This window comes from Eretmochelys imbricata, chromosome 6, assembly GCF_965152235.1.
Source record: "Eretmochelys imbricata isolate rEreImb1 chromosome 6, rEreImb1.hap1, whole genome shotgun sequence".
NCBI lineage: Eukaryota > Metazoa > Chordata > Testudines > Cheloniidae > Eretmochelys > Eretmochelys imbricata.
Window position 1 is genome coordinate 7,811,766 of NC_135577.1, and position 23,711 is coordinate 7,835,476.

General features: G+C 43.5%; 2 protein-coding genes and 1 long non-coding RNA gene across 3 annotated transcripts in view; all 3 read right to left on the bottom strand.

Moving 5' to 3' along the window:
• Window positions 1-6,726, bottom strand: part of LOC144265798 (uncharacterized) — a 106,717-nt gene extending 99,991 nt beyond the window's left edge. The window contains exon 1 of the mRNA XM_077818802.1: window positions 6,677-6,726. Coding sequence (XP_077674928.1) covers window positions 6,677-6,726 — 50 coding nt within the window. The remainder of the gene's footprint in view (window positions 1-6,676) is intronic.
• Window positions 1-23,711, bottom strand: part of LOC144267068 (uncharacterized) — a 620,395-nt gene that overhangs the window by 585,430 nt on the left and 11,254 nt on the right. The window lies entirely within an intron of this gene.
• On the bottom strand, window positions 11,880-22,079 carry LOC144267071 (uncharacterized). Its single transcript, XR_013346530.1, has 3 exons — window positions 21,341-22,079; window positions 20,603-20,796; window positions 11,880-14,695 (listed from the first exon to the last, which is right to left on the bottom strand). It is a non-coding gene; the product is annotated as an uncharacterized LOC144267071 (long non-coding RNA).

The following is a 23,711-nucleotide window of genomic DNA, read 5'->3' on the forward strand; positions in this document are numbered from 1 at the left end:
AAGAGACTTAAAGCTTATGACAACAGGAAAGCCATGGTAAACATGATCTGCTGTGCAACTGTGGAAAGCGTGACCCGCCACCTCATCGATTTGATGGCTGAATGCCAAACTGAGTCATCTCTGGAAAGCATCGATATCTGCAGAGAATTAACACCAGCTGAAAAGGGAGAGGTGTTATCTGCATTGCAAGCACACAGACAAGTGTTTTCTAGCAAGCCAGGGAAAACTCACCTGCTGACTGCTAAAATCATTACTGTAGTACCACAGTCATCTCCCAGAAGGGCCTACCATACCACTGCAGAGGTACAAGCATAAATTCACACAGATACAGAGCATGCTGGGCCTGGGAGCGATTAAGGGGTCTGACAGCTCTCGGGTGACACCCGAGGTCTTGGTCCCTAAGAAAAACAACACTGGAAGGTTTTGTGTTGATCATAAAAAGCTCACGGCTGTCGCAGTGCCAGATGCTTATCCCATGCCTGGGATGGATACTATGCTGGATACCTTGAGCAAAGCTAAATATCTCAGCTCTTTTGACATAGTTAAGGGATGCTGGCAAATTCCTTTAGATGAGGATGCACTGACATGGAACTATAGGAGTTCGGAATGTTACCATTTGGGTTAATTAATGCAGGAGCTACTTTTCAGTGGCTGGTCAACCAGGTGTTAAATATATTACAGGACTTTGCAAGGGCCTACGTTGCCGATATAATGCTGTTCAGCAACATTTGGTATGATCGCACAAAACACTTAGGAATTGTGTTGCCAAAGCTCAAAGAGGCAGAGACATTATAGTCATGGCCTTTACAACCTCCTCTGACAAAGAGTTTCATAGATTCATAGATATTAAGGTCAGAAGGGACCATTATGATCATCTAGTCTGACCTCCTGCACAACACAGGACACAGAATCTCACCCACCCATTCCTGCGAAAAACCTCTCACCTATGTCTGAGCTATTGAAGTCCTCAAATCATGGTTTAAAGACTTCCAGGTGCTGAGAATCCTCCAGCAAGTGACCCGTGCCCCATGCTACAGAGGAAGGCGAAAAACCTCCAGGGCCTCTTCCAATCTGCCCTGGAGGAAAATTCCTTCCCGACCCCAAATATGGTGATCAGCTAAACCCTGAGCATATGGGCGAGATTCACCAGCCAGATACTACAGAAAATTCTTTCCTGCGTAACTCAGATCCCACCCCATCTAACATCCCATCACAGGCCATTAGGCCTATTTACCATGAATATTTAAAGATCAGTTAATTACCAAAATCATGTTATCCCATCATACCATCTCCTCCATAAACTTATCGAGTTTAATCTTAAAACCAGATAGATCTTTTGCCCCCACTGCTTCCCTTGGAAGGCTATTCCAAAACTTCACTCCTCTGATGGTTAGAAACCTTCGTCTAATTTCAAGTCTAAACTTCCTGATGGACAGTTTATATCCATTTATTTGTTCTTGTGTTCACATTGGTACTGAGCTTAAATAATTCCTCTCCCTCTCCGGTATTTATCCCTCTGACATATTTATAGAGAGCAATCATATCTCCCCTCAACCTTCTTTTAGTTAGACTAAACAAGCCAAGCTCCTTGAGTCTCCTTTCATAAGATAAATTTTCCATTCCTTGGATCATCCTAGTAGCCCTTCTCTGTACCTGTTCCAGTTTGAATTCATCCTTCTTAAACATGGGAGACCAGAACTGCACACAGTATTCCAGGTGAGGTCTCACCAGTGCCTTGTATAATGGTACTAAAACCTCCTTATCTCTACTGGAAATACCTCTCCTGATGCATCCCAAGACCACATTAGCTTTTTTCATGGCCATATCACATTGGTGGCTCATACTCATCCTATGATCAACCAATACTTCAAGGTCCTTCTCCTCCTCTGTTACTTCTAATTGATGCGTGCCCAGTTTATAACTAAAATTCTTGTTATTAATCCCTAAATGCATAACCTTACACTTCTCACTATTAAATTTCATCCTATTACTATTACTCCAGCTTACAAGGTCATCCAGATCCTCCTGTAGGATATCCCAGTCCTTCTCTAAATTGGCAATACCTCCCAGCTTTGTATCATCCGCAAACTTTATTAGCACACTCCCACTTTTTGTGCCGAGGTCAGTAATAAAAAGATTAAATAAGATTGGTCCCAAAACTGATCCTTGAGGAACTCCACTGGTAACCTCCCTCCAACCTGACAGTTCACCTTTCAGTAGGACCCGTTGCAGTCTCCCCTTTCACCAATTCCTTATCCACCTTTCAATTTTCATATTGATCCCCATCTTTTCCAATTTAACTAATAATTCCCCATGTGGCACAGTATCAAACGCCTTACTGAAATCTAGGTAAATTAGATCCACTGCGTTTCCTTTGTCTAAAAAATCTGTTACTTTCTCAAAGAAGGAGATCAGGTTGGTTTGGCATGATCTACCTTTTGTAAAACCATGTTGTATTTTGTCCCATTTACCATTGTCCTCAATGTCCTTAACTACTTTCTCCTTCAAAATTTTTTCCAAGACCTTGCATACTACAGATGTCAAACTAACAGGCCTGTAGTTACCCAGATCACTTTTTTTCCCTTTCTCAAAAATAGGAACTATGTTAGTAATTCTCCAATCATACGGTACAGCCCCTGAGTTTACAGATTCATTACAAATTCTTACTAATGGGCTTGCAATTTTGGGTGCCAATTCCTTTAATATTCTTGGATGAAGATTACCTGGGCCCCCCGATTTAGTCCCATTAAGCTATTTGAGTTTCGTTTCTACCTCAGATATGGTAATATCTACCTCCATATCCTCATTCCCATTTGTCATGCTACCATTATCCCTAAGATCCTCTTTAGCCTTATTAAAGACTGAGGCAAAGTATTTGTTTAGATATTGGGCCATACCTAGATTATCCTTGACCTCCACTCCATCCTCAGTGTTTAGCGGTCCCACTTCTTCTTTATTTTCTTATTTATATAGCTATAGAACCTTTTACTATTGCTTTTAATTCCCTTTGCAAGGTCCAACTCTACTTGATTTTTAGCCTGTCTCACTTTATCCCTACATGTTCTGACCTCAATAAGGTAGCTTTCCTTGCTGATCCCTCCCATCTTCCACTCCCTATATGCTTTCTGCTTTTTCTTAATCATCCAGCTGGTCTACAACTCCTGCTGATGAATTTTTTCCCCTTTCTTGGGATGCAGGCTTCCGATAGCTTCTGCAGCTTTGATTTAAAGTAATCCCAGGCCTCCTCTGCCTTTAGATCCATAAATTCTTCAGTCCAATCCACTTCCCTAACTAATTTCCTTAATTTTTGAAAGTCAGTCCTTCTGAAATCAAAAACCCTAGTTGCAGATTTATTTTTGTTAATCCTTCCATTCAGTTTGAACTGAATTAGCTCATGATAACTTGAACCAAGATTATCCCCTACAACCATTTCTTCTATGAGGTCCTCACTACTCACCAAAACCAAATCTAAAATGGCATCCCCTCTAGTCGGTTCAGCAACTACTTGATGAAGGAATCCATCAGCTATCACATCTAGGAAAATCTGAGCCCTATTATTATTACTAGCACTCATCCTCCAGTCTATATCTGGGAAGTTAAAGTCTCCCATTATCACGCAGTTTCCATTAGTATTTACTTCATTAAAAACATTAAAAAGGGCTCTATCCATATCCAAATTAGATCCTGGCGGTCTACAGCACACCCCAAGCACTATCCCAGGGGAGGCTCTAATAGTTTTCTTCCCCAATGTGATTTTTGCCCAGACGGACTCTGTCTTATCCATTCCATCGCTTCTTATTTCTTTACATTCTACCTCATCATTGATATACAATGCTACTCCACCACCTTTACCTTTGTTTCGCTCTTTCCTAAACAGCACATACCCTTCAATACCTGTAGTCCAGTCATGACTACTATTCCACCATGTTTCTGTTATCCCTATAATATCTGGTTTCACTTCCTGCACCAGTAGCTCTAGTTCCTCCATTTTGTTACCTAGGCTCTTCGCATTGGTGTACAAACATCTTAATTTTTACTCTTTGTCCTCGCTCACATTCTGTACCCTATTAGGCACGGTCATTCTACAGCCAGTATAACCTATTAGACTGGTATCCACACTGCCCTTCCTACATATATACATTCTCCTACCCACGGCTGTATCCTTTCTTACTTCGTTTTCTTCCCTCTCAATGCTAAAATCCGGCATGGAGATTACCTGGACATCTCCCAACCATCTCCCCCAAATTCCTAGTTTAAAGCCCTCTTAATCAGTTGTGCCAGCCTCCATCCTAGAAGTCTATTTCCTTCCGTACTCAGATGAAGTCCATCCCGAGAAAACTGTCCTCTGTCCATGAACGCCTCCCAGTGACCATACATCCCAAAGCTCTCCTTATAGCACCACTGCCTAAGCCATCTGTTGATAGTCATAATCTTGTCACACCTTTGCTGCCCTTCTCTAGGAACAGGCAGTTTGACTGTGTGTTGTGTCAAGAAATACTTCCTTTTGTTTGTTTTAAAGCTGCTGCCTATTCATTTCATTTGGTGACCCCTGGTTCTTGTGTTATGAGGAGTAAATAACACTTGATGATTTATTTTCCCCACACCAGTCATGATTGTATAGACCTCAATCATATCCCCCCCTTAGTTGTCTTTTTTCCAAGCTGAAATGTCCCAGTCTTATTAATCTCTCCTCATATGGAAGCTATTCAATGTGTGATCCACTATCACTCCCAGATCCATTTCAGCATTACCACCAGCTAACCAGTTATTCCCCATTTTCTAGTTGTGCATTTGATTTTTCCTTCCTAAATGAAGGACATTGAACTTCTCTTTATTGAATTTCATCTTATTGAATTCAGCTCAATTCTCCAAGTTGTCAAAGTCATTCTGAAGTCTAATCCTGTCTTCCAAAGTGCTTGCAAGTCCTACCAGCTTGGTGTCATCTGCAAATTTTATGAGCATACTCTCCACTCCATTATCCAAGTCATTCATGAAAAATATTGAATAATACTGGTCCCAGGATGGACATCTGTGGGACACCATGACACAGCCTCTCCCAGCTTGACACTGAACCATTGATAAGTACTCTTTGAGTAACGTTTGTCACCCAGTTGTGAGCCCTTTCTAGTAATATCACCTAAACCACATTTCTCTAGTTTGCTTATGAGAATGTCTTGTGGGACTCTGTCAACAGCCTTACTAAAATCAAGATAGCACATAAACTGCTTCCCCTCATCCACTAGGTCAATAACAAAGAAGGGATTTGGGTAGGCATGGCATGATTTGTTCCTGACAAATCCATACTATTTCTTATAATCCTATTATCCTCCAGGTACTTACAAACTGATTACTAATTTGTTCCACTGTCTTAACAGGTATCAAATTTAGGCAAACTGGTCTATAATCCCCTGGGTCCTCTTTGTTCCCCTTTTTAAATATAGGTTCTGTGTTTGCTCTTCTCCTGTCTTCTGAGACTTCACTTGTCCTCCGAGAGTTCTCAGAGATAATTGTGAAGGGTCCAAGATTCCTTCAGCTCATTCCTTAGGTACCCTAGGATGGATTTCATCACACCCTGCTTTAATACATCAAATTTATCTAATAACAGTTGTCGTGTAACAGTATAAACATGATTTTGGGGTGCCATTCCCCACCTGTTAGAAAAATGGACCAATCCCCTCTTTCATGATAGATTTTTTTTTTAACAGCCACACCTAAATGTTCTTGGAAAGAGTTTACACAAATTAAACTGACCAATTTGGGTCTGAAAACCCAGCTCCTTGTAGAGATGCTGGCCCCCTCTAATAATTGGGTGTCTCTGAGGCTTTCATTTGATAAGAGGGCCAGGACATTACCAGCAAAACACAGGTTATTATCCTGGTTGTTTAAATCACTTAAATCTTTCCTTTCCCCTCCAGTAATTTTACCATGCAAAATAGTCTTTAAGGGCATAGCAATGCCCCCTTCCCCATTTCTAATGATTGTCACAACCGGCCTTTGAGTACCGATCCCCATGACCTCTGCATTACTTTGCAAAATGTTGATGTTATTTAAGAAATCTGCAGAGTTTAATTCTTCCCAAAGTCTCCCTTGGACAAGAAAGGATGGTTTAACCCTGGAGCATCTAACTGTAGCCTATTTGGGTATTAAACTCAGAAAGTTTTGAATTGCATCGTGAATGACTCTGATCACCTGAGTGAAAGACATCACACTGTCTAAATTAGCAATATGAAAATCTTGTGATTCTCCCTGGGGGGTCCCCAGGGTTGTGAGGCACCTCACCACCATCTGCCCTTAGCATGAGGCAGCCTTGCCGTGGCTGCTGTGGATCATCTCCCTGAATCCACCAGCCTCTAGCAACACAAGCATGGCTTTCCAGGCCTCTGCAGGCCTCACTGTCTCTGTACAGTTAGCAGGAGACCCACACCAACCCCCAAGTCCTCAGAGCATTCCCTGGAGTGTCCACTGAACCCTCACAGAATTACCAGGCCCACTGTTCCCAAATGAACAGAACACACCAGCTTGTACGATTCAGTGCAGGATCAGCACCTTGCTTCTCACCACAGCGCTTAGATTAACAGGAATAAGTTGATTAGCAAAGATTCAAGATTCACACAGTAGTGAGAAAGAATATTGGAAAAAACAAAATCATACCACACTTTCTAGAGACTAAACTTACCTTTGGATGAGGTAAAACTTCTTTAGACAGGAGGTAACTTTCATCAGCATTGTCAGACAAGCCTGGCTGAGACCCCTTTTTTATGAAGCAAAAGTGTTGTTTTTTTATTTCCTCAGTGAAGGGTGCCTAGGTGTCTTCTCTGTCCCCCAAATACAGTCAAACAAACCTTTGAAGATCGGGTTCTTCCTCCTCCTGTTTCTCTTTCGCTCTCTCTCTGTTAGTTCCATCCTCTCTCTGCAGTTCACACAATCCTTAATTTGCATTCATTTCAAACGGGCGATAAGAAGCCCACTGTGGATGGAACAATGCTCAATTTACATGTGAACCGATAGATGAATAAATATTTCTTGACTGACAGAAAATCTGTTTTTCACCTTTGTCGGTGATGAGAACCCACAGACTTATTTTCAGTATATACACATACCTCCTTACATGGTATTTGTACATACATTTTATAATTATTTTGATTACCAGAGTGACACAGGCTCTTATTCAAGACCTCATATGACACTCTGGTGAACTAGGCTGTACACTCCAGCTCCATGGGATGCCCATCGGCATTAAGAGGTCCTCGGGTCACAACCCATCAACCTTAAATGCTCATTTGTATCTTATCCACTTGTACACGTTCCAGATACACCTGTGGAAACTCTTCAGGTTCATCAGGAACGGCACTTCCATTCCTTCAGAATCTGGAGTAGGGGGGTCAACAACCATTTCTTGTGATTCAGGGTTAGGTTTATCTGCACCTATTTCCTGAAGTTCTGGTTAGGTGGATCGATTTTGCTTTGTTGTCTGGGGGAATCTTCTGAGCATACCCTTCTTAATGTGATTTTAAACTTTCTTAAAAGTGTTTTGTGTTTTTTTAAGTTTCTTTGATAATCTTCCCCAGTATTTCAGACCTCTCCCACCTTTTTTTCTCACCCCTACCCCATTATGTTTGCAGGATTCATGTGTAATCAATGCTGCACTTCACTATTCACAGCTTTAACCAACCTTACAAGCAATTCCTTAGTCTCTGTTATCTTTTAAGGCCTCCAGTTCACTTGGAGAACCTAGTTTTTGAAACACTTCAGAAATCCAGAGTTTTACTCTTTCTCTCTCTATTGCACACCTAAGAGCTGTAGAAGTCCTGACCAGCTCTTTACAACCATCACCAGGAGATCTTTGCTGGTCAGCTACAACACCACAGCCAGGGGTTCTAACTGGGCTCCTCAGGCTTATGTCCAATGAAGGCCCTGGAAGTATTAGGCTGTTCAAAATCAGGATTATCGACTTCACTGTTGTGTGGGTGCTGCTTACCCCCTGCCTGTCTGCCCCTGAAAACTGGGGCTGCTTTGAAGTGATTTTCTGGGGTTTCTGAATTTCTTAAAGCAGGAATTCTCTTTGCCCTTTTTAAAGCTGGTTCCTGTGAGCTATCTTTTTTTTTGATGCTGGAGTTTGTCTTGGTTGCCAGAACAAACAACCTATATTTTAGTATTGTCTGTGTTAAATATAAAGTTTTGTATCATATAAAGCAACTTTGTTTTCTACTTGAAGGACGGGGATATGTAATTAGCAAACTGAGTCTGCGAAAGAACATGCCTAAACCTTTTTAGGATCCGTCAAAAATTTTACTAGTTTACAACCAATTCCTAGGTTTTTATTAACTATATTAAAATACCAGAGACCTGTACTGACATACAGGCCAACAGGTCTTGAGCCCAACACCTTAACTGTTGGACCACTCTTTCACACAGCCAGAATCCGGCTCTTTTACAGTCTGCTAATCAAGTAAAGATATAACTTCGCAAATTTCAGCACTAATGTTTCTTTAATATGTAAATGCATAGCAATGCTGTCAATACTATACTGCCACATTCTTTTACACTGAAAGAAGCAATAATTATCTTTTTGCAACTTTGCACATGCATGGTCATATTTATTGCAAATTAATTCTGCGTGAGAGACAAAACCAAACTGCTTAGCACTAGAAGGAAAAAACAAAAACAAAATAAAACAAAAACCAAGGGGGAGGTGCGGCAGGGGACAATGACAGGGGGGCAGAAGCATCCTTGTCTAACTATTTCTTATCTCTGCAGAAAACAGGTTTCTAATTACACACCCTGGTAGGTCAAGTGAAAGACAAAGTCACTTTATGTGAAACAAAACTTCATATTTTAACACATATAATACTAAAATCCTGGGCATTACTACTGCCAACCAATTTTAATACACTTTAAGCCTCGCATATATTTAAATTAAAAACAAACTTTAAAATAAAAGGGGCCCACAATAAGAACTAAATTTTAAATTTAAAGCTATCCTGTTACTGACATCTCTTTAGTAACTAATACACAATATGCTTATAAAACATGCTAACATAGGTTTTTCATTTTCTTTATTTAAAAGGGGTGGTATACTTTAATTTTTAAAACTTTATTGTAATTCTCATTTTATTTAACTAGTTCTTTGTTAAAAAACAATTTCTATAGAAAAAGGATATTGGAAGAATTGTTCACACAATCCCATAAACCTACATAAAATCTCATTTTTATCTCAGTCCTTTAAACCTTTAAAAAGTCATGACTTGACTTTTTTTTTTTTAATGGAACAGACGTGTAGATATTGGGTTTTGTATATGGACATTCCCTTGTATTTGTCTAAAGTACAGAGATAACCAGAAATCAATGACTTGTGTCTTTTAAAATTACAAATGGGGATATTGTTGTTCCCCAGGAGCCTATTTCTTTACGAATTACAAACTAGAGCTGTCTAAACTATTTTTTACAGTGGATTTGGCACACTATGCAATTTGTTTGGGTAAAACTTTTCTAAACTTGAAGTGTAACAAAAGTCTGTCTCTCTGTTTACTTGATGATTACGTGTTCTGTTCATTCTCTCAGAAGCACCTGGCATTAGCCACTGTCGGAAGACAGGATACTGGGCTAGATGGACGTTTGGTCTGACCCAGAATGACCGTTGTTATGTTCTGCTGGAAAATGATAATTGTTTAATTATGGAAATGAAGTAAACTTAGCAATGTCCCATTCTTGGCATCTGTTTAGGCTGTAATATATAGATTCAATGTAAAAACATGCTTATGTTATCTTTAAAAGGTTGGGATGGTATAGTTTTAAATGCTATTTCAATTCCCATTTTAATCCTATGATTAAAAAATGCTTTTGATGATGAAGCTGCAAAACCCGGCAATTTTGCAAAAAAGGAGGGGGGGAGATGTAGAGGGACATGTTTGCTAAGCTGACAGCGTCGGAGGGGACAGTCTTTATCTGTCTGCTTCCTGTAGTCACAAAACTACAACTTGTTTCATTAAATTATTTTTAATTGTAAAAATCCTCTGTAAGTGATGGGAGGGGGGGTATTTTTTTGACCTCCAAAATCTTCACACTTTACAAATGATATCCTGCAAACAGGTGTTAATTTAAAGCCTATTAGAGGCCTCCTTACAGCTTAAGCCAATTAGGTGCTAACTGCCAATAAAGAATAAAGATTTTGATGAATTACATTATTTTTAATCAATGAAATAAGGGAAATTGGAATAAAGGTTAGCCATGTGTAACATCACTCTACCAATTTTTAAAGCCATTTGCTAACAAAATGTTTAGAAAGAGGAAATCTGATTCCTGACACAGAATTAAAAATAAAGAAGGCAAATTGCTAAATTGACATAGGTTTTGTAAGAAGCCTGATAATCAAAAGGAGCATACTAGTCAGTTTGTTTGATATTTTAGCTCTAATTTACCCTTTCATATGCCACAGTGAATAAAGTGCTGTGTTCAGTGTGACTCAGGAAAATATGGGGTAATTAAATATCAATGGATAAATCCATGAAGTGCTGTTTAGAGTGACTGAGGAAAATGCTATGTTAATATTCTGTGAAATGTGATTCCCCGAGAGGCCGCTTAATTAACAAATACTTTCTGATTGGTTTAGCCAAGGAGGTCTGATTTGTGGCAAGCTCCCAGGGCAGAGTTTCTGCCATTTAGCCAGTAATAGCCTTGCAGGGTGAGACACTTTTCTCTTCTCTCTGCCTTTTTTTTTTTTGCTGTTTTAAAACTTCCTTGGTTATCTTCGAAAGGTGGCTCTGTCCCCTGTCCTATGTAGTGGCTCTATAGCTCTAGGCCACGTCTACACTACCCACCGGATTGGTGGGTAGTGATCAATCTATCAGGGATCGATTTATCTCATCTAGCGTAGACGCGATAAATCGATCCCCGATCGCTCTGCTGTCGACTCCGGAACTCCACCACTACAAGAGGCGGAAGCGGAGTCGACGGCGGAGCAGTGGCTGTCGATCCCGCGGTGCAAGGATGCGAAGTAAGGCCTGGTCTACACTGAGGGGGGGATCAATCTAAGATACGCAACTTCAGCTACAAGAATAGCGTAGCTGAAGTCGACGTATCTTAGGTCAACTTAGAATCACTTATTTCGCATCCTCGCGGCGCGGGATCGACGGCCACTGCTCCCCCATCGACTCCGCTTCCGCCTCTTGCAGTGGTGGAGTTCCGGAGTCGACGGCAGAGCAATCAGGGATCAATTTATCATGTCTACACTAGACAAGATATATCGATCCCCGACAGATCGATCCCCAATAGATTGATCATTACCCGCCGATCCGGCGGGCAGTGTAGACTTGGCCTAAGTGATTCTAAGTCGATCTAAGATACGCAACTTCAGCTACGAGAATACCGTAGCTGAAGTCGACGTATCTTAGATCGATCCTCCCCCCCCAGTGTAGACCAGGCCCTAGTTTCTCTCTCACACTCTAATACTTTGTGACCTGTGTGCAATAGTCTAATAAACTTTTAGACTTGTAGCAACTGCATAAAGTTATTTTTTTCTAAAAATTCCTGCTTATCTACAGTTATTCATATTTTTCCTGAATTCTTCTGTCATTAAACTTTGTACAATTATTTAATGACTATTTAGAAATGCACTAACTCCATAAAAAGCATATTTTCCATTAAAAATGCATAATTCTAGATATATCTTAACAGTTTTGTCCATGGTTATTAAGATTTTGTAATTATTAAATTACTTTATTTAGAAAGGACTAATTGCATTAAATGTCACTTTCTCAAAAAATGCATTTTAACGCTATTCTTCTGTCATTAGGATTTGGTTCACCTGTTTATTAGACTTTATTTAGAGTTGCACTAAAAAGTGTAACAAGCATAATTTCTGCAAAAAAATGAGGGAAAGGCATGAAAGCTACATTTATTCATTTAGTTCTAATGCTTCCGATAAGGATAAATTAAATCAAAAACATTTTAAAACTTTTTTTTTCAAAATGTCTGACAGCACCAAATATGTACCCGTCCAAAAATGAGACCCAAGGATGTGACATAAAGGAAAAAGGGGACAAGAAGGGAGACAGGTAGATCAGAGGAAGGTAAGGGCACTAGTAGAAATGCTGGTCCCTACCAATACCCACTCCTTAAGTGTACTGCTAGGAGGATTCAATTTTCTTAGACCACACATTTATAAATATGCTAAATAACTCACCCATTGGGGAAACTGCTAAAGAAAAAGACAAAATGGGAATGGGGAAAAGAGCAGAACTCCACTTTAACCCTGCTAAAGCAGAAGGCTCTCACAGTCACAGCCCTGTGTTTCCCTGATGAATCACAGCCTTTTGTTATTTGTTTGACGGCTAATAACATGGCCTTGGCTGCCACACTATTACAAAACAATGAAGAGGGAAAGCTAGGGCCAGTAGCAGATGAATCCAGGAAATTACAAGGAGCAGAAATAAATTTTGTACGTTAGTGTCTAGCAGCCGTCTGGGCAGTAGAATCTTTTGAGCCTCTTACAAGAATGGCCCCTATTACTATCCAAAGCATCCACACTCCTCTCCACTCCTCCCACATTTTATCAGGGAGATTGATGGGAGGTAAAGTCGCAAACACCCAAATGGCTCAATGGATGCTTACTTTAATTAACAGAGAGGTAACCACAGAAACAGTGTCCAAGCCGGACATGCTAACACATGCCCTAATTGATAAAGGGAACAGACATGAATGTCCAGAGGCCACTCTGGAGCAAAGAATTGCCTTGGCAGAGGCACCCCCACTGGAAGAATTAGATACTGTGGGCCAAGAAAAGCACATCTGGTTTACTGATGGGAGTGCAATGGTAGTAAAAGGGAAAAGATGTGTAAAATATGCTGCCATTAACTTAGAAGAGGAAGTTATTCAGGGACATTTAGACCATGGATCGGCTCAGCATGCCGAGCTCCACGCAATTTATCAGGCAATTATTTATTAAGACAATATGAAAATTCCCCCCAGGCCCGTGTATATTTATGCTGACAGTGATTTTTGTGTGAAGGAGATACAGTTTTGGATACATGATTGGTATAGGAATGGGTGGAAAGCAGCAGATGGAAAGGATATTGCCTATTCAGAGGAATGGAAATGGATTTACCAGTGGGTAACAAAGAACCCTAAACAGTTAAAGGTGCAACATGTAAGGGCACACAGGTTTCAGAGTAGCAGCCGTGTTAGTCTGTATCCACGAAAAGAAAAGGAGTCCTTGTGGCACCTTAGAGACTAACAAATTTATTTGAGCATACGCTTTCATGAGCTACAGCTCACTCCATCGGATGCTCAAATAAATTGGTTAGTCTCTAAGGTGCCACACGTACTCCTTTTTTAAGGGCACACAGTAAAGGAATGGGTACGGAGGCCACCTGGAATAATCGGGTAGATACAATAGCCCAACATCATGACATAGCAGTTGTAACCAGAAGACAGAAAAAAAAATGTCTGTGCTGACACATATGAGCCAACAGATGGCACTACAGACCTCCCTAACCAAGTTACAGGAAAAACAGAAAGACAGGAGTTACTTAATGTAGCCCATCAGTTTATGCATGAAGGAGTGGAAGGGACTTCAAGAAGGCTAAAGCAAGTAGCAGATTGGGAGTGTATGGAAGATGATGTTAAAACATGGGTGCGAAATTGGGTGTGGTGCGCTCAGGACAAGGCTTGTCCTGTGCACTGGCAACCCAGGATGCACCAACGAAGGTTTGGGTTCAAATTGATTTTACTGATAAATTGCCAAGGAGTAAGGAAGGATTCCAGTATTTATTGCTGATAATTGATTCCTTTTCAGGATGGGTGGAGGCATTTCCTACTAAAGATAATAGCACCAGGGTAGTGGCTAAAAAGTTTTTTAATGAGGTAGTATGTAGATATGGCACCCCCAAAATAATAGATTCTGACAATGGGGGAGCCTTTTTAGGAGGAATCTTTACCACAATGATACAAGTCTTGGGAATTAAACAAAAGGTCTGTATACCATACTGGCCTCAGTCCTCAGGCTAAGCAGAGTGCATAAACTGCACTATTAAGGAAATGCCCCAGAAGGTAGTAAATCACACAAGAAAAGACTGGCTGGATAAATTGCTTCTGATTTTGGCTGCCATCCACAGCAGTAATAGACTAAGAACAAAAATTCAACCCTTCCAAATTTTGTTTGGACATCCAATGTGCCTAATGATTGATCCTAGTTACCTGGTACAGGGTCAAGAAGAGAGCTCTAATATAATCCAGCATGATTATTTTCAGTGGCTCAAACAGTTACAAGAAGATAAAACCACCCTCCAGTATAGGGTTAATCAGACCATCAAACACATGAACAACAAAATTCAGAAACAAAGGCCCACAAAGGCAGCCCTGTGGGAAACAGGAGACCAAGTCATGTACCTTAAAATGGGGAAAAGGGGCACACACTGGAATCAAAATGGATAGGCCCTTACTCCATAAAGGACTGCCTTAGCCCATTGGTATACCATATTGAAAAAGATGGAAAACTGAAGTGGGTACATGTTTCACAAATTAAACTGTTTACATAAATAATGATGTTTGAATTCTTTGCAGAAAAGGACATCCTGGAACCTGAGCACAAAGCACTGCTTAACCGGAGACAGATGCAAGGGCACCAGGAGGCTGCAACACGCCCCTTCTGAAATGTCAGAGGAGGGCAGTTTGACGACTCTAAAGATGAGACAGGCACCTATCAATGGGGACAAGATAGTTGTGATTAAAACCAGCATGGAATAACTCCCTGAGAAACGTGATAAAAAAAACAAAATAAAAAATAAAATTAAAAAATTAAAAAAACAAGCACTCGTCAAACAACAATTAATTACAACATAACAGTGCAAAACTCATTGGTCCCAATTAAAAAAAAAATCACTATATAAACAGGGTGCCTTGCCATGAAACTTTGGGTTTGTCCTTCCAAGGCTTTCCCGGAGCATCGTGTTGCCACCGCCGGAACCCGGCTCCTCTCTACTTGTGATCGACCTAGCTGGCCACTAGATTGATCTGGACGCTGGACTGGTAAATATAACATTGACTGGCGGGACAGAGAGAGTGAGAGTGAATGAGTGAGTGTGTGTGTGACTGAATGCATATACCAATTGTTGTATCTTCAATAAATGCAGTGTATTGCCTTTTCCCCTGAAAAAGATCCCGTGTGCTTCTTATAAGCATAACACAGGGGACTGGCTAGATGACCTCTTGAGATCCGTTCCAGTTCTATGAGTCTATTAAGGGGGAGGGAAAGGGAGAACAGCGATTCCTCAGGGAAGGAGCATAGTGCTAGGTCAGAAGCCCATCCTGCTGTCGCTGGTTTTAGGACTTGCAGCAGCAGTTCTTGGGATAGGTGGGCAGGGGGCTCTTCTCTTCCCTCGCTCTGGTTCCTATCTGAGAATCTCCTGGGAGACTGTTGCCTATATGGCCTCAGCACCAGTCTGGGAGCCCTGAGCAGCAGGAAGCTCCGTACACTCTGTATGTGAGGGATCCACCAGCTGACCACAACCACAGTGTGACATTGCTCAGGGTGTGAGGGGGCTTAGTGTAGGACAAGTATAAAATTAAATAATTAGAGTTAGCTTGAGTTTGGTTAAGGAAATATGTATGTGTTGTAAAGAAAGGCCCTGACTAGCAAGTAGAAGGAAGACCTTGAACATAATAAGTGATAAGGCCAGAAGGAATAAAGTAGGGAGGATGTCTGGTTCAAAGAATAATTAATGAGATAAGGGAAAGTTTCTAAAAAGAAGGCCTCTGACCGCTAGGGATGACTGCAGATGGTTTCTAAACAAAGAATCTGTTGTAAAATGAGCCAACAGAGCACTTCCCACCCCACATACCTGAGCTAAAGCCTATCTGAACCCAAGTGCAAAGGGAAAACTGTTGGACAGCAAGAAGGAGGGGAGAACAGGCCTTGGAAAAGAAGGCAGTTGCAAATCTTATCTGGATTAAGACTGGAAATGAGGATGAACTGTCTCAAATTGATTTTTAGCTGAAGTCAGTACAGTAATTGGCAATGACATCACTTGTTTGTTAAAAGGTAAAAAAGTAAACTCTTAGTGCGCATAAAAAGTAAACTGCCTGAACACACTGGACCCAGACAATATGGGTCTAAGCACCACTGGGTTTAGCCCATTTGTAAGTATTTTGATCAAATGCTTACAAATGTTTTGTTACTGTTTGGATGTACTAAATTGCTTATTATTTAGGCTTTTTAGGCATGTTTAGAACAATTGTATAAGTAGCATTTGGCCTTCGGATTTAATAAAGGAATTAATGGTTAAATTAGTGTATGGTGACTTCCCATATTAATATTAATAATTTCAAATATTATTAATAACTCCAACACCCAGCAATTACTAATGAAACCTATTCCCCTCAGTAGCCCCCCAACCCCATCCCAGACCCCTTCAGATCCTGCCCCATGGCAGGGCTCAGTGGACAGTTTCTGGGCAGACTTCTGATCTGGCACAAGGCTGAGACCTTCTCTTCAATGCAGATTTCCCCAACACGGAGGAGACACGGTTCTTGGAGGCTGATAAAGGGTTTTCCAGCTGGTTCCTCAGCCGAGACCCATCCCCAGGAACCAGAGGTGAAAGTAAGCCGGTACGCCCCGGGACCGGCTTTCCCAGACAGCAATTTAAAGCCCTGGGGTAGTGGCGGCGGGGCTGTGGCGGAGATGTAAAGTGCCCCGGAGCTCCAGCCGCTGCTACCGTCCCAGCCCTTTAAATCCCTGCCTTAGCCCTGCTGTTGAAGCCCTAGGGTAGCAGCAGCGGGGCTCTGGCGGGAATTTAAAGGGCCCCGGTGCTCCAGCCGCCACTACAGCCCCATGGCCCTTTAAATCCCCGCCTGAGCCCTGCTGCCCGAGCCCTGGGGTATGGGTGGGGAGGCTCTGGCGGGAATTTAAAGGGCTGGGGCGGTAACAGCGGCTGGAGCCCCGGGGCCCTTTAAATCCCCGACGGAGCCAGGCTGCTGCTCCCCCAGGGCTCGGGCAGCCGGGCTCAGGTTGGGATTTAAAGGGCTCGGGGCTCTGGCAGCCGCTACTACAGCGGAGCCCCAGGCCCTTTAAAGCTCTGCCAGACCCAGAGCCCCGGGGTAGAGGTGGCAGCCGGGAGCCCCCAGGGCTCCTCAGTGATTTAAAGGGCCAGGGGCTCCGCTGCGGTAGCAGCAGCCGGAGCCCTGGGCCCTTTAAATCACCCCCGAGCCTCAGGGTTCCCAGCTGCCTCTGCAGCTGGTAGCTCAGGGGTGATTTAAAGGGCTCCGGGCTCCCAGCCGCCACTACCGCAGCTGGAGCCCATGCCCTTTAAATCAAGATTTAAAGGGCCCGGGGATTTAAGGCCCTGCCTCTTCCTGTTAAGGCCACACCTCTTCCAGTTGAGGCCACGCCCCCTGCTCAGGACTCCGGCGTACCTGTAAGTCCTCTAACTTACTTTCACCCCTGCCGGGAACAGACAATAGGTGTTGCTTTGCTCTCTGGAGCAGGGGATGCCAGAGAGCTCATTTTATGCATTGTCTGTCAGCAGCAGACCCTCCCTCAGCTCCTAGCTCCAGTCTACATACTGCCTCTGCCCGCAGGCACAAACGCTGCCCCCACAACCCCCATTGGCTGCGGTTACCTGCCAATGAGAGCGTTGGAGCCGGCACTTGGGGTGGGGGCAGCGCACGGACTGGAGCTAGGAGCTGAGGGAGGGACATGTTGCTGCTTCCAGGGAGCCGCGAGGAGCCAGGTAGGGAGCCTGCGTGCCCCACCAACCCCTCCCCTAACACCAGCGAGGGTCCTGGGCCACCCCCAGGCCGCCCCCCCCCCCCCCGAGACCTGTGGGGTCCCACCCCCAAGATTTAGTCAGGAGTATATAGAACATGTCATGGACCAGTCACAGGCCATGAATTTTTGCTTACTGCCCGTGACCTGTCCATGACTTTTACTAAAAATACCCATGACTAAAAAGTAGCCTTATCTATGGGGCACTGGCCTTGTGCTCTTCCCCCAGCACTGGGGCCTCTTGGAATTGGGGACTTTGCTCTCAAGTGATGGGGCCCAGCTCTGCTTTGAGGTGAGGCTTGTGGGGTTTCCTCATGCTCATTCCACTGCTGGGAATATCAGTGGTTTCCCTTTGCAAGCAGCACCGAGACTAACAACTGGATTCTCTTCCCCACCCAGCAAGTGCCAGGACCCTGAGCAGAGCTGAGGAGCAGCCGCCTGAGAAGGGCCTGGAAGCCTGGAGCTGCCCAGGCCTTGAGAGTGTTTCCCAGAGATCTGAGTAGGGAAAATCTCACAAGAGGCAGCACAGACCACAAAAGCAGAGGGAGAAACTGGATGGGACAGAGCTACCAACCCCAAAGAGACAGGAGAGGGAATCCAGAGCACATCCAAAGCTCCCTACACAGGGGACAGCTGTGGGCAAAAAGAGCCCATACACCTGCTGTCTACGCAGTGAAGGATTTGAGGGGCGGAGAGACCTGAAAAACCACAAGTGGAGGGTTCCTAGGAAAGGGAAACAGGATAAATGTAGAGGGTGGGGCAAGCTCCAGAGGATAGCAATTGCTCAGTGCACATGGGGGGGGACCCACAGAAAGGAGAGAGCCCGTTCCTGTGCTGAATGCAGGAAAATATTCTATTATCCATCAAATCTCACTAGACACCAGAGCAAGCACTTGGGAGAGAATCTCTATGGCTGTGCTGACTGCAGGAAAGGATTAAATTGGTCATCAAATCTTGCTAGACATCAGCACATTCACTTAGAGGAGAGGGTGAACCCCCTCATTGCACTGAGTGTGGGAAAAGGTTCAGGTGTGTACAACATCTCACCGTCCACCAAAGAAATCACACTGGGGAGAAACCCCACTGCTGTGCTGAATGCGGGAAAAGATTAACCCAATTATCAGGCCTTATCACGCCGCAGAGCATCTGCTCAGGAGAGAGACTCTGTCCCTGCACTGAGTTCTGGAAGCACTTTATTCACTCATCAGCTCTCAATAGACATGAAAGAACCCACAGGGGAGAGAGAGACCTGACCCTCATGTCTGATGTGGGGAAACTTCTGCCAACTCTCCCTTCACCCTTCTCCCCAAAGCCTGTACATAGGAGGGGGACCCTGCACCTGCCCTGAAATGCTCCCACCTGCTCATTGACCAGACAGAAATTCAGGTGCTAAGTTTGGTAAGGTGATTTGTGTAGCCCTGGGGATAGGAGCATTAACCAACAACCCACCTAAACATCCCGTTGTGGGTTTACAGGTTGGGACTGGGAGAGAGGAGATGACTGGAATCTGGGCTGCTGTGTACGAGGCCCTGGTTTCTCCCAGGCTGTTCACTTGCTGTCTCCCACCCACCCCAGACTCCACGGACACAGTATATTTTTTTATTTCCTCTAGTTTTCCTTCTTTACCCAATTTCTCCCAAATGCAAAGTATATTTCCAAAAAGATCGAAAAGTATATTCCTGCTTCTGAGTAACCAAAAGGCTGTGAGGCCCCCTCTGTGCCCCTCACTGCACTGATCAAAGCAGACGGCTTTGTTATAACTGCTCTTTTCTCTCTCTCTCAATAACTTGACTCTGTGTCCCTAGAAGAGGAAGTGGAATGCCAATACTAGCACCACTGAGATATTCCCAGGTCTCAGCCCTGACGTGTAGTGGCAGGACATGGGGGAAGTTCTGTCTGGGTCCTGTCATTCTGCTTCATGGCCTGATACTCATGTACAAAAGGTTTTATGTACAAAAGGTTCTGGTTTGGGGGATTTTATAGAGGACTGTAACCAGGATCGGGCAAGCAGGGCAGTTGCCCCAGGCACAAAGTTGTGGGGGCAAAAAAATGGGGCAGTATAGGAGGGACATGTGGGGTTACATGCCCCCTGCCCAGATTTCTGCCTTCAATTTAGCATGACTGATTAGAAGCCGGTGGGAGCCACCCAGCCCTCTTGGGCCCCTGGCTCTCCGTACTGTGGGAGCTGAGGCACTTGCTGGCTGCCTGGCAGTCCTCCCTGCCCTGTGCCCCGAACCGGGCCGCCTCTATATGACCAGGTGCTCCCCAGGCAGGGTGGGTAGCACAGTTCTGAGCTGCGCCCCGATGCACTCTTGCCTCTCCCCCAATGAAACTTGGCGCCAGTCAGCAACACCCCTGGAACTGGCCCCAGCCTGTGAAGCCAGGCTGCCATGACTCCCTGAGGCGCTTGCTGTGGGGCATGCCAGAGTTTGAAAATCTGTGTGCTAAATGGATTATGATCAAATTTACAGATAGGCAAAGTAAGAAAATTGCAGGTTGAGAACTTATTATAGTCAAAATCCAGTGATTTACTTTTGAATTAAGATGTTCCAAAGGACTTGCAAATGAACAGTAAAAAAACGGGCATAATTTGTTGACTTAAGGATATTTACTTTGTAGATTTTGACATGTGATGTTGACAATTTATGTATGAATGGTTGTAAAAGCTTTAACTTTTTGAATCTCAATGTCTATTATCATTAAGTAATTGTCTAACCTCCCCCTTTCCCATAATTTCCCGCAACTGAGAAAATTCAAATCAATAAAAAATATTTTTAAAATGCTTAAAATAAACATTGATATCTGTTGAAATTATTTTTAAAAAGTGAATTCTGCCAGACCTACCTATAGGTTACAATTAGTTGACCTTGTCTTCAGTGTTGCCATGAGAGTTGTATAGCAGCAATAAACAGCTTGGTATATTTTACTTTTCAAGAAACTTGGAGAACTCTTCATCCATGCTTGAATATTTCCACTTCCCTTCCTTTTTTAATTCCAAAATGCCAACACAGACACACCAGCTCTCAGTTCGATCAAGTCTGAGGAAACATACACAATGATTTCCAGTGTTGTATATCATCCTAAGAACTTAGTACCTGTAATGACAGCACCTTTGCTTTAAAAAGACACTAATGTTGATGCAAATAACATTGATGTCCCAATCAATATTTGAAACATTATTTTAAATAGTGTCATTTTCAAGTTATATGGAAAAGAACTAAAGAAAGGGCAGATGAAATGTTTATCTGTGGTGAGTGCCTTTATATGAACAGTCAGTGAACTTATTTGAACACAGTTCATTATTTTAATATAACACTCCAGATGCATTTTGTTTCCCTTCAACTTGTACCATGCACAGAAATCTCTGATGGAAACAGCTGAAGGTCACATTTTAGAATTTTTCTATGGTTGGACTTAACCTCCACTGTAATGAATAAGATGCATGGTTCACCATTAGTGAGATGACATTTACTCAATTGATATATGTTGCACTTGTTCACTTTGATTCTGAAATTGCAAAATAAGCAAAAAAGTTGCTAGTTATTACAATAAAAATATTTTAATTAATTAAGCAATTCTTACTTTCGTTGTTAGTGCCGATCACTGGTGACACCTATATTTACTCATTCCTATGCGTTTGAATGATAAGACCCCCTTTTGTACACAAGGGAATTTTCTTCATGAATTACTGCAGAGAATTCCTATATAATTTAGCGCTGAGTCTGCCTCTCCATAAAATGTTTTCATGGTCATTAGTCCTGATACAGCTAACTACTGCACCAAACATCCACATGGAGGGGGAACGTTAATAAAGGTGCATGTGCAGATGGGTTGGAAAAGGGCTTCAGAGATTCATAGCTATTAATACCAGAAGGAACCAGCCAACCATCTATATCACCTCCGTAACACAGGCCATGAAATTTCTATGAATTACTCCTGTATGGAGCCCAATAACTTGTGTTTGGCTAAACCATCTTCCAGAAAGGTGTCCAGACAGAATTTGAAGACATCAGGAGCTGGAGAATCTACCACTTCCCTTGTGAGTTTCTCCCACTAGTAAATCACCCTCATGGTGGAAAATTTGTCCTTATTTCCTAATTCAATTTGTCTTTCTTCAGCTTTCAGCCATCGGGTCTTGATGTGCCTTCATAAGAGGAGCATTTCAGGGGTGTGAAAGTAGGTTTTCAGGCACAGACTGTGGACACAAAAGTTTATTAGCCAAGAATGTGCAAGTCTACTTCATATGGGAGCCATTTCCATGACATGCCCCCTCCGCATACAGGGCTGTATTTATGTCCCAAGCCCAGGTCCAACTGCCATAACTGCCACTTTGGAATGTCCCATTCTCCTCCCTCCCTCCCCCACCACAACACAGGGCTGCGTTTACTCCCCCTCCCCCAAGAGAACCAGGCCTGCAGGCTGCTCTGTGATGGGGAAGGGTCAGGAAACCACTTCTGGGGAAGAAGAGACTGAGACGTTCCCCTTCCAGGAGCCCCTGGGGCTGAGCTGTCCCTGCACAAAGGCACTGAACACACCAAGGCAGGGACTCCTCACTCCCCTCCCAGCACTGAGGGGTCACAAAACAGCAGCTTCCACCGGGGGGGCAAGGCGGAGGGAGAAATGTGTCCAATTTCCCCTCCCCACCCAAGCTGCTCCGAGGATCACTGGCCACCTGTTCCAGTGTAGACAGCACACTCCACCACAGACTGAGGGGATCAAAGTGTCCCAGGCCAGGCTGGTCAGGGTGGCTAATCCCCCTCGCTGTCTGAGGCTGCACTTATGGGGTGGAGAAGATGACTGGCCAACTGCCATAACTGCCAGTTTGGAAGGTCCCACTCTCCTGGAGGAGTTGGGTGGGGATTGCTCAGACACAATCTCAAAATTTGTCACTTTGGTAAAAATCCCCCTTTCTTAAAGAGAACAGGAAAAATGAAAAGGGTCTGATTGTTCAGAAACCCAAACCCACCAAAATTAAAGAGGTGAAATTTCAGCCTTTGGCATCCTTCGACTGAAGTACTCAATGGTTTTTTTGCCTTGGTCTTCACAGAAAAGGTCAGCTCCCACACTGCTGTCCTGGGCAACACAGTATGGGGAGGAGGTGAGCAGCCCTCAGTGGTGAAAGAACAGGCTGAGGACTATTTAGAAAAGCTGGACATGCACAAGTCCATGGGGCTGACTGCACTGCATCTGAGGGTGCTGAGGGAATTAGCTGATGTGACTACAGAGCCATTGGCCATTATCTTTGAAAACTCATGGCCACCGGGGGAGGTCCTGGACGATTGGAAAAAGGCAAATATAGTGCTCATCTTTAAAAAAAGGGAAGAAGGAGAACCCGAGGAACTACAGACCAGTCAGCCTTACCTCAGTCCCTGGAAAAATCATGGAGCAGGTCCCCAAGGAAACCATTTTGAAGCACTTGGAGGAGAGGAAGGTGATCAGGAACAGTCAACATGCATTCACCAAAGGCAAGTCATGCCTGATCAACCTGATTGCCTTCTATGATGAGATAACTGGCTCTGTGGATATGGGGAAAGCAGTGGACATGATATATCTTGACAAGTTCGCAGATGACACTAAACTGGGGGGAGAGGTAGATATGCTGGAGGATAGGGATAGGGTCCAGAGTGACCTAGAGAAATTGGAAGACTGCGCCAAAAGAAATCTGATGAGGTTCAACAAGCACAAGTGCAGAGTCCTGCATTTAGAACGAAAGAATCCCATGCACCGCTACAGGCTGGGGACCGACTGGCTAAGCAGCAGTTTTGCAGAAAAGGACCCGGGGATTACAGTGGATGAGAAGCTGGATATAAGTCAGCAGAGTGCCCTTGTTGCCAAGAAGGCTAATGGCATATTGGGCTGCATTAGTAGGAGCATTGCCAGCAGATCAAGGGAAGTGATTATTCCCCTCTATTCGGAACTGTTGAGGCCACATCTGGAGTATTGCGTCCAGTTT